The 16,108-nt window shown below is 54.1% G+C and overlaps 1 protein-coding gene across 2 annotated transcripts in view; it reads left to right on the forward strand.

The window, feature by feature from the left end:
- The window catches only part of LOC122365330 (RNA-binding protein Musashi homolog Rbp6-like), a 132,345-nt gene that overhangs the window by 100,956 nt on the left and 15,281 nt on the right, over positions 1-16,108 (forward strand). For both annotated transcript variants that reach the window (XM_043336465.1, XM_043336466.1), the window contains exons 8-11: positions 4,547-4,629; positions 6,222-6,306; positions 10,321-10,401; positions 13,915-14,133. In XM_043336465.1, coding sequence (XP_043192400.1) covers positions 4,547-4,629; positions 6,222-6,306; positions 10,321-10,401; positions 13,915-14,133 — 468 coding nt within the window. The remainder of the gene's footprint in view (positions 1-4,546; positions 4,630-6,221; positions 6,307-10,320; positions 10,402-13,914; positions 14,134-16,108) is intronic.

The raw sequence follows: 16,108 nt of genomic DNA on the forward strand, positions 1-16,108 counted from the left end.
ATGCGCAGCGGACCGGCCGACCGCCATCGGACCGACCAGACTCGTTAATTAGATGCACTGGTGCCGAGTTTTATGGGTTGATACTGGGCCGTCCAGTGCCGGTCTGGACCCACCTGAGTTTGCTACTCGTCTAAGGACGTCTGAAGGACCGGCCCGGTCCAAAGTGCGCCCCTGGTTCCGTGGAAGAACGCCGGCCCTCGCCGCGGGAGGGGAATTGCACCGGGCGGCTGCTTTATAGCGGTTTTGATGAGCTTCGCTCTTTCCAATTCCTGGTACGGTTCGATCTAAATTTGACCGAATCTAATACCGACTGGACGCCGGCGATAAACGAGAATAGGTGTTTGAAAGACCATTTCCTTCGAGGAGAGTTGGCATTCAATTTTCAGCGCCGACCATTTTCAGCTCAATATTGTATCGGCTCTAAACCGCGTGTGGAAGTCGTGCCAATCGAACCACCCACAAAAATAAGCAAACTCTCCAGGATAAAATCTCTAAGAAGTTTGAACCGGTTCTTTTCAAAAGCGGAACAACTTGTGGTAATAATCCTCTGTAATCTTGTTCTGGAGACGCGAGATAAATAATTGAACTTTTCTCTTATAAACATGGTGACACTAATGAAAAAAGGTAAGGGATACACGAATTTTTAGCTGGATTGTTTGCTTTTTTATTATCTGTTCGTAAGCAATCGATGAATCAGGTGTCTTCAGGAAAGTTCATATAAATATTCTATTTGTTGATTCCCATTAGCGTTATTTTCCGCTCGAGGCAGCCGGCTACAGGCCGCGGCCGGAGCCTCCCAGCGCGGCGGCGTCTGCCTGTACTGGTATGCTGTGCCGCATCACACGAGACTGCACCGGCCGGGAGACACAGGGCCCTAACACCACGCGGCGCGGCCGCCGCGGTCCGCCAGCCGACATCAGGAGCCCCGCCCAGCGATTGTTGCTAATTTTCCGCCTGTGTTTACGTTCGAAAGCGCTTCCATTTGCCATGGTGCGGGTCGCGGAGCGCGTGGGACAGGCGGCGTTAGTTCGCCGGTCGTCCCCCGCACCCGGGTATTTTCTCAGCAAACAGCCCTGGCGCCGGTTCGACTTTACTCGGCCGTCCGACGGACTGACGGTGGCGACGGAGGTGTGCGATTGGAGAGTGACTGGACGCAGGAGAGACGGAGAGGTGTGAGCACAACAGTCGAGCGGTGCAGTTAGAACAACTTCCTCACCGCGCTGACAAGTTCACATTTCGGTATGACCGGTCTGGCCCATCTCACGGCGCCGAACACCAGGACAAACATCTCACTGCGCCGGGGCAAACAGCTAACGGAGAAGACAGTGAGAGCAGTAAGCGGAGTGTCGAACCGTGCCGAAAGCACGGCACCCAGCCTGTCACTTCCCCTCCCTAGTGAGCCGATCGTGCTGACAAACGACGGTCCGATTCGAACACAAATAAACCGACAATGCTCTCTAGTCTCTACTGTTGTCACTGCGGTTTCGCGCGTCTCCCGACCAACAGAGACGAATGGACTCGTGTCGCTGGGGCGTCGAGAACGCCCGGAATCCGCCACGAAAGGTGACGCCGGCACGTGTCATCGCTAAGGGCCTGTGCTCGAGCCATTTTGCCACGGAACTCGCGATACCCCGGGCGCAGTCCAGGGATCTGAGGCGAGCGATACTCCGCCGCGTAGAACTGCCTCGTATTTACGCCCGCCTCGAATTCGCGTCCGTCTTGAATTTGCGTCGTCTCGAGGAGGATAATCGAACGCGACGCTGATAAATGAGGGCGTGTAATTAAGACGGCGCTAAATTTATTGCCAGGCACTGTGTATATTGAGCGTTCCTTTGAAGCTTGCTGTGCTGTTTGTTTTCAAACGCCATTGTTTTGTCGGAATTGGAAGCGCAAATTGACAATAACGATTCATCGATGCATGGCACACTGTCAAATGGTCCATTCGGGCTCGTGGCTTGGCAGACAATGCACGTCTTAAATTCCATTCATTGCGTCTGTTTTTCCGAGATGAAGAAAAACCGTGCCATTATATCCGTTCGGGCCAAAGATCTGGCGACTGCCGACTCCGAACGATGTCGCGAATGCAGCGGCTAATTGGGTTGGTCGGCAGCGGAACTGTGCAAAAAAGAGACAGTATTGGGATGCGGGGCGCGCTTCAGTGCCATCAGGGCGTGGCGGACGATCGTGGCGCAGGAGGCGATGGCGGCGCGGCGGCATTGTCGCCGTCACGTCTCGTCAACTGGGGCGGTTACGGCGCAGCGGCCGGCGATTCCTGGCGCGTCTGCCGGGCCAGGTTGGGTCTGCGGATCATCTGCTGCGGCAGGTCAGGGGTGGAGGTGTCGGGACAATGTCAGACCCGGGGACGCACAGAAGACACTCCGGCGCACGGATTTAGCACAAACGCTAAATCCGCTAAATTTAGCACAACGCTAAATTTAGTAACTAAATCTCACGTGGATTTAGCCCAAACGCACGTATAGTAGCTAAATCTAACGTGGATTTAGCCCAAACGCACGGAGTTCAACCTGACGTCGCCAGTAGCAAGTTCGGGGTAGATGTTTTAATTCACATCGCATGTATCTGCAATCGCTGCCGACACTCGTTGCAGTGAGGTCCACTGCTGGCCGGTAGCGGTGGCGTATTTTGGGCGGACCACCTCGAGCGAGACGTTTTAATTGCTTGTTTGTGTAGTGGGCTCGATATGATCGAACAGGGATGGTGCCCTCACGAATCTCAGCAATATGATGGTAACCGTCGTATACAAAACGTATACGAAAGCCGCAATCGTCTCATGTTTTGGGTGCGATGCCCTTACACCTTTTTTTTTGTCCAAGCACATTTAAAATTCCGAGGCAAACATTAAGAAAAACAACACCAAGCGTGTTCTATGTCTGTAGCTCTTTAATCGTCATCGACAAAACATCAAGTTAGAACGTTTAACGTCAAGGAAAGCAAACATTCGTGGGCTTAAACGTTTCTCTACAAAGGTATCATTTTGTGGCATATTATAGCCTGAATATGCTAGCTCTGATTACATGGTAGCTTCTGAAGCAGATTGTTTGCAGGATAACTAGGCACGAACTCGTGGTTATGTGTGAAACCGCCAGTAATTACATGAAGTATTGTGTATAATCACCTTTCCACTTCCTAAGTGACTTCCAAATTACGTTGGCGTAAGGAGGTATATTTCCATGAACCACATAAAACTGTGTCTGGAGAAGGGCGACTCAAATGCATGTTATTCCAACGTGGCATTTTAGAGTCAAAAACAGTAGGCCACGGAGGGCCGCACGAGATGCAGGAGGAAATGTAGTCGAATTTACCATTTATCCGACGACCACAAAACATTCAACGAAATCGTCTACTTTGTGACGTACTTCACCACATCACACGTTCTGATAAAGCCTTCCATTTTCACCATGAATCACAATCTAAAATCGAAATACGCGTACGTCGTGCCGCAATGCGTTCCAAACCCCGGCTCTTCTTCACACTCCTCGCCAGTACCCGCGTCGCGCTCTCGCCCGGCATCTCAGGAACTCGGCAGAGGGAGGGCCCGGGGTCGACTCCACCCCCCCCCCCCTCCTCCGATCACCGGAAATCCGTGCCGGCGGCTCGCTGATTGATGTCGCTCTGTGCCCCCCCCCCCCGACCCCCCCCCCCCGCCGGAATGGGACTCAGGCTAATGGAGTCTCAGGACACGTCAGAGACCGACCCGTTGACGTCAGAGCTTGTACGAGCGGTCGGATGTCTGAAGAGTCGGATGATATATCCTACACAGCAGGCGCCCTTCTTATCCTCCGAATGATCTAAAATTGGGGCGCACTCAGGACGTTTTAGCATGTACGACGGGATATTTATCCAATACTCGTAGAACATCAACACCAATTTTAATTTTGATAACAACAACGTGAACATGAATTTCAATGTTAAATTCATGAAAAATACGGTTTGCAGACAACCATGAATGTCTTCCAGCATATCCTAATGTTATTCTGTTGTGCGTATTGTATGGGCTAATGCCAGTTCAACGTTTCATCGTTCAACGTTTCCTGCCGTATCCTTCACAACTACCATTCCAACTCCCACCCTCCCAGCTCTTAGCACGTGCCGCGGCGCGGCGCAGAGACACTCGCGGCGCATCTGCGGCGCCCCACGGCCGCGCCACCGCAGACATTGCCGTCGCGACCATCATTTAATTCGGTCGCCGCGCTCGGTCAATTTGGCTCGAATCTGGCGACGACACTTCGCTGAACTATTTGCACTGAACAATCGTGCCGCGGCCAGCCCGTCGGTGCGGAATGGATCCATATGTGCCCGAGTCAGTCGCCGGCCATGACAATAAACGCAGCGGGCCGCTCGGCGCCGCCGCCGCCGCCGCCCGCTCGTCGTTACAACGTCGTCGGGCCGAGATTTACATGTTTCTGTGAGTGCCCATCTGTCGCAGGCCGACGCTGCCTGTGCGTCAGATTTGTCGCAGGCGTGCTGCGTTTGTCGCTGGTGCGCTGCGCAGAAACTGACGCCGCTCGTCTCTCTATGTTTGCAGGATTTGGATTTGTCACATTCGAGAATGAGGATGTTGTCGACAAAGTGTGCGAGATTCATTTCCACGAGATCAATAATAAGATGGTGAGTACCCGGGCCCAGACGCTGATCACCTGATCTAACAACACAATACGCAATACACATGTGTGCGAGACAATGGTCATGCAAGCCATCGCATGCTAGGAAGAGATGCTAAGTGCTCTTGATGTGCACTCCAATGTAAATGTTGACAAATTACATTTTAGATTGAGAACCTTACATTTTTGCGGTAGCTTTGGTCTAAAAACAGGGCAGCAGCTCCCACCTACCGATAAAGTCTGACAGGAAAATTAAAAAAAAGAACAAATACAATGCACTTTGCACGTCAGCAAAACTCGTCGGCACCACCCGCTTCCAGCTACATCAAAGTGCTGGCTCATAAATTGTTTCATTTTGATATTTTTGCCGAGCGGCCGCTGATCAAGACCCCGATTGCCGTGCCTCGGAGGATTTACAGAGCGTTTTATGTCCTAACCGAATTCGGCGAACCGCTCAACTGCTTAGTTGTTCCAGCCTGCAGCTCACAGCGAACTTCTCCCAGTAAAACTGCTGTTTGAAATCAGCCGATGGGGCGATGTGTCGAGCCATTTGTTCCGTCATCAAAAGCTTACCAGCCACTCTGCGCTTCTGGTGGCGCTCACCGGCGGCCGTCCCGTGCAGACGGGAGAAGCGGCCGCCCGGGGACGACAAAAATGAACAGCCCGAGCGACAGAGTCGGCCCGAGATGCCGGAAAAGTAGCAGATCATAGTTGCGATGGTGTCAGAAAGCGCGACATCCCGCTTCATTGGCGATCAATGCAGCGACGAATGTCGTCTATGCAATGTAACAATTATTCAAAATAAAAGCATTGATACACCCAATCATTGAGTTTGGAATATGCCAACACTTTCTGAGCCTGACTGGCAATCAGCTGGGCGAATGGGCCGGCCAAACGCCGATATTTTCAGCCCGGTCCCATCGGTTCCGTCGCGGCCCGGCACGGTTGGGGAGGCAGCTCCTCGGACCCAGCCGACTCTGTCTGTTCATTCTGCTGACACCAGCTCGGGCCGGCGAATAAATTCAGCATCGTGGGCCGGCGGATCAACTCGAGAATGGATCGGATCGCCGCAGAGCCGCTCGCCATCCAAAATAGTTTGCCGCCAGATTTATGCGCGGGCTGTGTTTGCGAATCGGCACGAACGGTCTCCCCGGCTCGCCTCGGAGCCGATCGGACAGCGCGGGTCGGGGGGTCAAACGGAGACGACCCGATCGCAGAACTTGGACCTCAGTGCCATTCCAAAGCTCAGCGACGCAACTTTTACTATAGAATGCATAACTTTGGCCATGTGTCAAGCACAGTCATGATTTCCAATGCATCTCATGGGCTGAGTTTGACGCAGTGAAAAAGGATATTCATGAAATTATTTGCATATCCGGCTTGATCACATGCGGTACTGTCACGTCACGTAGAAAATAGCCACCACTTCTCTTACATCTCAATCACCCCATGCTGTGTTGGGTGGTCTGTATCTCAGGTCGACAGCCCTTCCTGTGCGCGGCGAGGCCGATGCCCCCTGTCATGGAGCCCTGGACGCGGCCGGCGGCGGGTGACACCGTTGACCCCGCCCTCCGTTCTCCGCTTCCCGCTCTGCTGCAGGTCGAGTGTAAGAAGGCGCAGCCCAAGGAGGTGATGCTGCCGCAGACGCTGGCGCGCGGCCGAGCGGCGGCTCGCGGCGGCTACGGTGAGTTGGTGCTCGTCTCGCCGGGACTCCCCTCGCTCGCCGCGTACCGCTACAGCCCCTACTCCGTGCCCAGCTCCGTGGCCGCCTGCGTGGCCAGCGCGCCGCCCACGGCGCTGCCCAGCGCGCCCCTGCTCGGCGCACACTCGCTGGGTCAGGTCGGCCTGGCCGGCGCGCCCCTGCACGGCTTCGACCTGGCCAGCTGCAAGAAACTGTTCGCCGGCGGCCTGTCGGCGGCGGCGGCGCCGGGTGCGATGACGCAGCACGCGCTGCCCACCCTGGCCGGTCTCGGCGGGCTGGAGCAGTACTACCAGATCCCGGTGGGCCTGTAGACTGGCCCCCCGGCCCGGGGACGTGCCCCGGTGGCTCCGAGCCGTGCGCCCGAGAGCGTGCCGTGTATGATACTCGCTGCGACCGCCGCGCGGCGCAGTCCGAACGCCCAGCAATAACGGCAGTAATAATGAACAAAGACGTGCATGTTTTCGTGCTGTTGTATATCTGTGTTATACGACACTAGCTTGAATCTCGTTATTTGAAGTGTTTCACCCTTACCTGTGAGGCTATTTTGCGCTGCGCCCCGGAGGGTGTCACTGGAATGCAGGGCCGGACGAATTGACGTTCGTAGGAGAGCCTTTCTCTCTGTGAATAGAGTCTCTCTATCTCTCTCTCTGTCGGTTTACGCTGTTGGCCACTATCACCATGCAGCAAACGCTTTTAAAAATTATTTGTTTCATTCATAATGTTGCTCCCCTAAAGTTATGTCGGTTGTAATTTGGAAAACGGCAAGATTCTGGTGGATTTAGTTATAATTAGTTTATATAGTCGAAACTAAAATGCCATTGGACACTAAAATGTCCCATGAATTTTGTACACGAAAATAGTTTAGCCATCTTAGCTCACTAGCCCGGTGAAAATTAGCCACGGGTTAGTCATATAGCTTAGCGCCAAAGGGTGCCTCATGATTCCAATTTTATACACAATTATTTTGGTAAAAGTAGCAAGCGATATTGCTGACACTAACTCACTCTCGGTGCCCATGTCTATCTGTCTTTTCACAATCGCCTTGAGCTCCGCCTACGCCCAGCTTTGTGCCGGTGTCACAGGCATCCGCGCACTGCCGGCTGACGGATGGACTTTGGCGAGGTCTAGCGAGCTTTAACGACATCTAGCTGAATTTCGGAGTCGGCTGCCGGCCACCAGTGTCTTCCAAATTAGTATTGAGAAGCAATAGTACAAACCGCTGAGTTTTCTATCCTGTGGTTTGTGGGTTAGACCATCAACCCGTGCGTCATATGGGAATGAGCCGACGGCCAGTCCAGCGGCCTCGGTGGCGCGTCTCTCACACCAGCCGAGAGTCGGACAGTCACACCTGTACCCTTCTCGAGTCTAAGTGGGCTGCTGTTTGCAGGGGTAATTCCATTTAAATGCTCAAGAGGGTTAGTTTCTTTTTGTGAGGTCCGACCACAATCCGTTTTAGTGAGTTCCCAGCAATTCTCTATAATTTCTCAAACCTAACTAGTAAGCCGCTGCTGTTGGGCTGGCTGAAATCCTTTCATTGCGTACGAGTACTTAAGTTGTTGATTTAGTACGTACATTGCCTGTATTTGTACTTAAGTGCAGCAGTAAAGACGCCGAGTTACCGTATATATTTTAGAGGGGACACAGTGTGGTGGCCCCAGAGACTGAGCGCGAGTGACTGAAGGACCGAGCGCGTGACTGAGTCAGGAGGGACGGAGCGCGCGCGATACTGATGTTGTCCGCGTTCGTCGCATCGTCGCTGTGTTCTCGTTAGCGGTTGACCGCGGGGGGCTGAGTGAGGGACGGGAGGGTGTGTGGGTGTGCCTGTGTTACCTGCCGTTGTATGTATGTCTGTGTGCGGCGGGGAGACTGGGCCCGACATTGAGCACCGGCCGGAGGCGCCGGTTTCGTCTGAGCTCTCAGTTTCTCTCTTTCTCTATCTCATCTATCTCTCCTCTGTGAGTGTGTCTGTGTGTGCGACCTCACGGCCTCGTCTTCTGTCTGTTCTGTGGGGCTCGCGGTAGCATAACGTCTCGTTGGGTCGCCCTCCCGGTGACCACAGCTCGGAGAGAGGTGCCGGCGGACGCGCTCGCCCCGCCGGGGCCCCCAGTCTCCCCGCCGCCCCGCCCGCCATCGGGCCGCCCCCACCCGGGTCAACTTTTGCTTTGTGCCAAGGCCCCCTTTTCGTCTGAATCAGTGTCATTAGCTTTGTATTTAACCTCTTTCACTCAATAAATGCGTCGAACGATTATTTTCTGTCCATTTTCTAATCTGCCCAGCGATACGGCTAATCAGTAGTTGGTAGTGAGTAGTAGACGTAGTGCAGTAGACGTAGATCGTAGTGAACCGGGCTCTTAATCATTGTATGCACACCTGTCAGAGCGATTAAACTCTGCGCCTGTCTCAGGTCTGGAGGGAGGGCCCTGATTGGCTGACTCAGATCTAAAGCTGATGTTCATTGGCTGGAGGGCGGCATGGCAAACTTGGCACGAGCTCCCAGTGACCTCACACCTTCCTTGGCCTCATATTCGTGGCGGCTGATTTCTTGTGAGTTGCCTTGGACGCAGCCCTGTGGTCTGGCTAGGCGGGTCGGGCGGGGGCAGACTCGACCGTCCCCGCAGCTCCTCGCTCGCTCATTGTGTTTTCCCATTCAGTTGGCTGCACAGCATAGCTGTTAGTCCAGTATCGGCACCCATAGCTAGTGGGTAGATCGTAAGATCCCAGTGCCCATACGGCGCACCAAATTCAGTCAGGAAATTCTGTACAGTCCGGCCTTCGGGCGGCCTTCTTTGACCCCGTTGGCCTGGGAAGCAATGCCACCAGCCCCTTCTCCCTACCACGCCCTGTCCGCCCGCCGGCCAGAACCCACGGGCTAGTCCGTCACCTTCTCACCCTCTCTCACTCTCTGCCCGTCCGGCTCCGTGCCGCGTCCTCCCTCTGTCTCTCTCGTTGTCCTCGAGTTCCCCCTCCTCGTGTGGTCACTGGGGGTGCGACACAACGGTACGTACCTATCCATCGTTTCGCCGCGGAGTAGTGCCGCCACGCGCTGACTGCTGGTCTGAAGGGGGTGACGCCCCGCCCCGCCCCCCGCGCCTCTCAGCCGCCCCCCTCTGACCTTTGACCTCGCTCACCAATCGCGGCAGGTCACCGCCTGTCCAGTCGGCTCAAATCGAGCGACTCAATCACGGCGCACAGCCGGGCGCTCCCGACTTAAACAGAGCAGCACTCAGTGGTAGCGCTTGTAGAGTAGCTCCTAAACAGTGATAAAGTCACTTGTTTTTCAGTAGTCTAGCTTCATTGTTTCACTACACGCGTCGTGCGTTAATGCTTCTCTGTGGACACCTTTTCACATGCATGGCTGCCGGGACACTCCGCTTCTGGGACCTCCCTCGGTGCCTTCTTTAAACGGGCTTCTGTTTCTGGGCTTTGGGCTTTCTTTCTTCTGGGTTCTAACATTAACATCCAACAAAAGCCGTGAAATTTCTGTAACTATTTTCCCTAGCTGCAACGTAACCGATTCCGAATTCAATACCATGCTGTGTCATGATGAACCGCCTCGCTGAAGGCAACCTTACAAAATTTCATATAAAAAGTTAAACTGCCTCACAAAATTTTGTCTCAACAATCTGTGTCCCCACGAGTTGCCGCAGTGGAACAATACGTTAGCACAGGCTGCTTAGCGCGTCTGAGCCGGGTTCGCTTGGCCCACTAGTGAACAGGTGCTCAGCTAAGGGGGACGGACTAGTCTATAGACGCTATTAGTCCACTGCTGGCAACCCTGTGAATATGCTCGCTTCTCGTTTGTTTGATTTGCGGACGACCCAGCGTCAGAGGCATCGCATATAATCGCTTAGGCGTTGTCAGTATAAGTCAAAAGATGATCTGACAGAAGTATCATTTTGATGACGTCATTCATTCTGACGCCGGGTCGCCCGCATTTGTTTGTCATGTTTGCTGACCTGCCATGACCTGACCTGACCTGGCCGGGGCGTGTTACAGGCTTCCCAGCGGCAGCAGCCTACGCCGCCTACGCCGGCCGCGGCTACTCTGGCTACGCCGGCTTCGGTTTCCCGTACGCAGGTAATATTCCGGCCCAGATGGTGCCCTACCTCCCCGAGCTGGGCCTGTACGGGCTGCACGCGTTGCCGTTGTGAGGCCGTCGCCGCCGGTCCGGCCGGCGCCGCGCGGCTGCCGCCGCCGTCACCGCCGCCGCCGCATGTGCTGTGGCCGGCGGGCTCCCAGCGGCCGGCAGAAGCACCCACCGCCGCCGCCGCTGCCGCCGCGGCGCCCGTGTCCCTGTACGTGTGGCGGTCAGCGCCGGGGGACCAGTGAGGGTTCTGGAGGACCCTGGGGGTCGGTCGGGGTCGGGGTCGGGCCCACTGACCACTGCGCCGGCTGCGGTCGGCTGGGCGGCGGCCAGCTGGCGTCACTAGTCTCGGCGGTCGGCCCGAGCGCTCGGCGACGAGTTATGACGCCGCTATCGTCGTGTCAAAGCGGCGGCGGCTGCCACTGATGGCCACGTCGGCCCCGTTGGACGCAGGCCAGACCGGAGCGCAGACGGTTCGGCCGGGACCGGGCCGCGGTTACTATCTCAGGTACACTTGTCCATAGGCGGGCGGGCCGCCCCCAGCGGCACGCAAAATGAACGGAGGCAGAGCGCCGCCCGTCTCTCGCTAGCCACGTCATCTTGGTCCTCGGTTATCGGTGTTAGTTGTGGCTACAGTGGCCAGTTGGGAGTGACGCGTAGGTAGTCCATTTGAATCCCATCTCTAATCCGGTAGTTGTCCAGTCTTTTACTTTTGTCGATCCGGTTGTTATAGGTGTTCTAGTGATAGCTGGGCTTCTGCCTTTAGGGATAGGTTAAGGTTTACAGTAAGTGAGTATCGGGAGATGAATCGAGGCTTGACTTCATTTTGTTAGCTGTAAGGTCCCCGGTAATATTTTCCTCAGCGCTCGATTTAAGTGATTTTTCCTCGCCTCTTCTCGGACAAAGTAATGGCCATAATTCCATTTGATGCGTTGTAACGTGAAGCGAACAGTGATAGATTCGAAAGTCCACATCTACCAACAATATTACAAATGTTATTATGCATAAAGATACCTTATTATTTGTTGACGTTATTACACTATCGTACAGCAGGATTCTATTGTAAACCATTCGATTCAGATATAACTTCAATACGTGGGTGGGTCGGCTTGTCGCTTCAGATTCAGCCATCACTTTCATGTCCTTGCATATCATATCATGCTGTCAAAGATCCCACACAAATATCTGTCACGATGCTTTGACTTCGCCAATGTTTGTTCACTGTTATCGCTTGCGTTGTTTGCCTGCTGGGTGGATTTAACAAGCTCGTCGCAATGATCACCTTTTCCGACCACCTCTTTGCAGAGGACATAGTTTTGATATCGAGCCGTGCAGCGTTTCACGGACGCTCCATACCGCCCCAGTTTCTATTGTAACACCAGTGTTACTTATTACACATATATGAAGCGTTTTACCGATGTGCAATATCGCGTTTCGCTGTTACACTCTTGATGTGCTGCGTGTTTTCGCTGTGCTCCGCGCCGGAGCGCGTGGGTTCCGTCTTGTTTGTGTGCTCCGGCCGATTGTGTGCTCCGCGGAGCCTTCGTGTCGTGTGTGCATGTGTTCTTCAATGTGCTCTCTCTGTGCCGGGCGGTCGACCGCACGTCGGGGATCGAGGCTGGTATCCCGCCAGTCTGCGGGGTGCGCCTCCCGGCCAATACACTAACGACAGCCACATATCATAGTTATCGGCCCGCAAACTGATGCGTGCGTAGACAACTTAGCATTGCTCAAGGAAAAAGAAACAAAAATGATGTCCAGGCTAGTGTTCCATTGATATAACTACCAGTTCCCTTGCTTCTTACCCAATCGTTCATATCCGAATTGCAAACAAACTTTTTCCTGCTATCTCAGCTTAGTAAATTGTGACGGAATCAGTACAAGGTGCTGTCGATGGTAAAGGCCGATTTTTTTTTTTTAATCAGCACATTATTATTCGATAGTCTGCGTTCTACCGGTGACTTCGCCTATCGGTCTGAGCGGTATGGCGGCTGCGGGCGGGTTCTGACTGATAGGGTGCGAAAATTCGGCGCTAGAGGTGGCGGCGGCGGTGGCAGCGGCGGCGGGGGCGGCTGGGGCTGCAGCGCACTGAATGGTGTATGAACGTGTTCCGCCATAAGACTGGCACACAGCTAGATCCTATTGGCTGCGCCGGCTGGGGCTCCTGCCGCCCCCGCCGCGGCGACGGCGGCCGTCCTGCCAGTAGTCTCCGCCGCCACCTCTAGTCGCCTAGTCGCCCTGTCGTTAGACCATCGCCCGTAGTCGCCAGTGTTCGGCCCAGCATGCGCAGTCACCGGAGAGCCCAAACTAGCAGTACCAAGTGCTCCTCCATCCTCCCACAACGACTCATCCAGTAAAGAGGGTAATGTCAGTGGAGCGGGCGAGGGATTAGTGCGGCCCGCGTGCCGCGACTCAACTCACTTCTCATTTGGCTCCGAGCCGACAAAGTGAGCCGCGCCCCGCGTCCACTGGCCAATCCTGGCGGCGATAAATTAGGTAAGGATAATGCCTAATGAGTGTGTAGCCTGACTATATATCTGCCGAATACATAGCAGTAGCCGTAGGGATTTAGGCGGATCTTCCGCGGCCGAGTCGGCCCCGTATTTACGACCGGGCTTTAGAGGTAAATGCGCCCGATGATATTAACACTAGATCTAGACGAGTGGACTTCTCGGCCGAATAGAGAGGCGAATATCCGTAGTTCTAGACGATATTCCTAGTCTGTATTGGAGCGGTGGCGATTGAGGAGTTGGCAACGCTCTCCGATATTGCGTCTGAAGTTAGTATCGCGTAGTCGGCGGCCGTCCGCTGGTAGGTGAGATGCTGTGAATTAGACGGTGTTCTAGCTAGACTCTAGGTGACTTCTCTCGAGTTAGCGATCTAGCGATCTATCTATTTAGTAATCTATCTAGTTCGTAATTAGTGTGTTCTTCCTACGGTCGTTCTCCTTTCTCTTGATGCGTGGGTATGTGAACTCTGTATTTTGATGTATGTTGAGGTCTTGACTATGAAAACCGGTGTGTTCCCTACGTTGACAGTGGAGGTTGTGTTTCCAAAGCCGATATGTCGACTTACCTGCACTGCAACGTTCTCCGCTTTTTCAAAGAAGCAAAATTCCCAAAGCATTTGCCTGGTTGGAGCACGACAGCACTCTGACCAGATCCCCAATTCCATGTTATTCGCGTGATAAATGCGAGCATAATGTGTAACATGCCCGCGTGAGCCGTTTTTAGGCAATTCAAATCTATTCTGTGACTACACTATGACATGATGTGTGGAAAGGCAGCGACCTTTATGTGCCATGCGCCTTAAATATTCATCAGTTTTGCACAACAATCTGCGACAAGAGGTGATACCGATGCCAGAAACACGCTAAAACAATTCATCAAATGTTCAATAGAACATTAACATTCCCGAGACTACCAAAGCATATTCGATCCGTGTGTTTATGTGTGTCTCAATTGTTGTACATCGCCCTGTAGTAACCTCCCTACGGTATGTTTCAGCGAGTTTCACGTCGTACGGCTACTTCCCGTCGCCGGCGGGCGCCACGCTGGCCTCTAACGGCGCTGCCGAGCGGGCCAACGGCACCACCTACTACCAGGAGTACTCGGCAGGTGCAGTGCCGGCCGCCGGACCCGTCAGTCTGAGCACGCCGAGCCGCACCGAGAACCACGTCAGCCAGTCGCCGCTGCACCGGGACAACCCGTACGGCACGCGGACAGGTGAGAGCACAATCCGTACGGCACGCGGACAGGTGAGAGCACAATCCGTACGGCACGCGGACAGGTGAGGGGTCAACCCGTACGGCACGCGGACAGATGAGGGAACGACCCGTACTGGGAGGGGACAGGTGAGGGAGCGACCCGTACTGGGAGGGGACAATCCGTACGGCACGCGGACAGGTGAGAGCACAATCCGTACGGTACCCGGACAGGTGACGGAACGACCCGTATTGGGAGGGGACAACTCGTCAGCCAGTCGCCGCTGCACCGGGACAACCCGTACGGCACGCGGACAGGTGAGAGCACAATCCGTACGGCACGCGGACAGGTGAGGGAACGACCCGTATGTGAGGTGGACAGTCCGTAAGGCACGTGATCAGGTGAGGGAACAATCTACATTGGGGAAATGGGGAGCGTTCAACCGGCCACTCCAGACATCTACACAGGGCAGCTGAGGTCACAGATGTAACTACGTCCTGGTTAGTTCAGGTCACACAGGTCATAGTGAAGGTCATTATGATAAAAGTATTCACAAATGTCAGTAGTGAGCACCGGCGAAAGAAGTTGGAAATGGAATGCACACTTCTAGTGTAATTCAAAATGCTAAATGGGGGGTTAGTTTCTGCGTTGCACTCTGTGTATTTCCGATACTCGAAGTTTAGTTTGAAACTACGATTGGGTGAGGCACAACACCATGCACAAAGTTTATCATCGAGCTTCCAAGTGTCAAACATTTCCGGCAGCACGCACCAACTGACAGCCGTCGAAATCGCCCCGCTTTCCGACTACTCAATAAGGGATGTTTGCTCCACCATCCGTTACCCTCCCGTACGTTTTCTCGAGCGCTCCGTGCCGAACGATTGAGACATTGTTTTTGCCGCTGCACCGGTGAGGCCCTCATCGATGCCTCTTAGCCTGATGAAACATCCATCAGTTACGCCGGGAGCTGGCAAAACAATACCAAACCAAGTGCGTCGCTCACTTCAAGCCACATATTTGGTACCGACAGCTCACAGAGGAAACTTTTTCAGCGATCGATGCGAGCGTTGCGAATTGCGAATCACGGACAAGACGAATACCGGGCCGTCAATACAGACAATGCAGTTTATTGCTCAAACATCGTAAGATCAAAATCTTTGCTTCAGCACAAATACGTGGTGCTCTGTACCGAGTTGTATCGTCAGTGAGCAGAAACCAGAGGTCTTGCAGCTCTCCAATATACCCATTCGTCCTATTCAGTCCGACCTGTCGTATTCCATTTCACACAGGCCCATCCCGTCCACCCAGATCCATCCATTCTCTCCTCACCCGTGGATGAGGTCCATGAGCGGGGGCGTCCACTCAGGTGGCCGTGGGAGGTCAATCGGTCTGGCGTGGGAGGCGGACGACCTGTCACACAGCGTGGGAGCGGGGTGACAGTCGCCAGAGCCCTTTGGATCTCCACATAATGAGCCGCACAGCTGGACGTCACGACGATCGCTGCAAGTTTATTGAATAATTAAGGGGTGCAACTGCATTTGATATCGACCAAACGCCAGCCTGTCGGCTAATTTGCCTCCAGAAATAGTTGCGCCGCCTGCCGGCTGTTGTCTGGCGTCACTGCGACAGCTGAAAGTGTCACTGCACGACTTACGGTACCGTTGCACACTCTCTAGTAACTATTTGATTAATTCAGAAGACACCAACTAGTCGTTCGGTACTCATAGTAACTCGAATCCACACCTACTTACTCGATCACAGTTTGTCTCCTACAGACTTGCGATTCAATACGAGCTCAACTCTCAACTCCACTGAAGAGATAGTCACCGACCCATCCACCTAACGGCTCTCTGCCATCTCCCTGCTCAGGTGACGAAGCTGTTTGTCCCACACTCAACTTGACGGACGCAATCGGCCTAATGCCGTTAGTTTGCCGGCGGCGCCGATCCTCCGGCTCGCTTCCAGGCCGGGTCGTGCCGCTGTCTACATCGATAAT

This window comes from Amphibalanus amphitrite, unplaced genomic scaffold (genome assembly GCF_019059575.1).
Source record: "Amphibalanus amphitrite isolate SeventyFive unplaced genomic scaffold, NRLGWU_Aamphi_draft 000731F_arrow, whole genome shotgun sequence".
Taxonomy (NCBI): domain Eukaryota; kingdom Metazoa; phylum Arthropoda; class Thecostraca; order Balanomorpha; family Balanidae; genus Amphibalanus; species Amphibalanus amphitrite.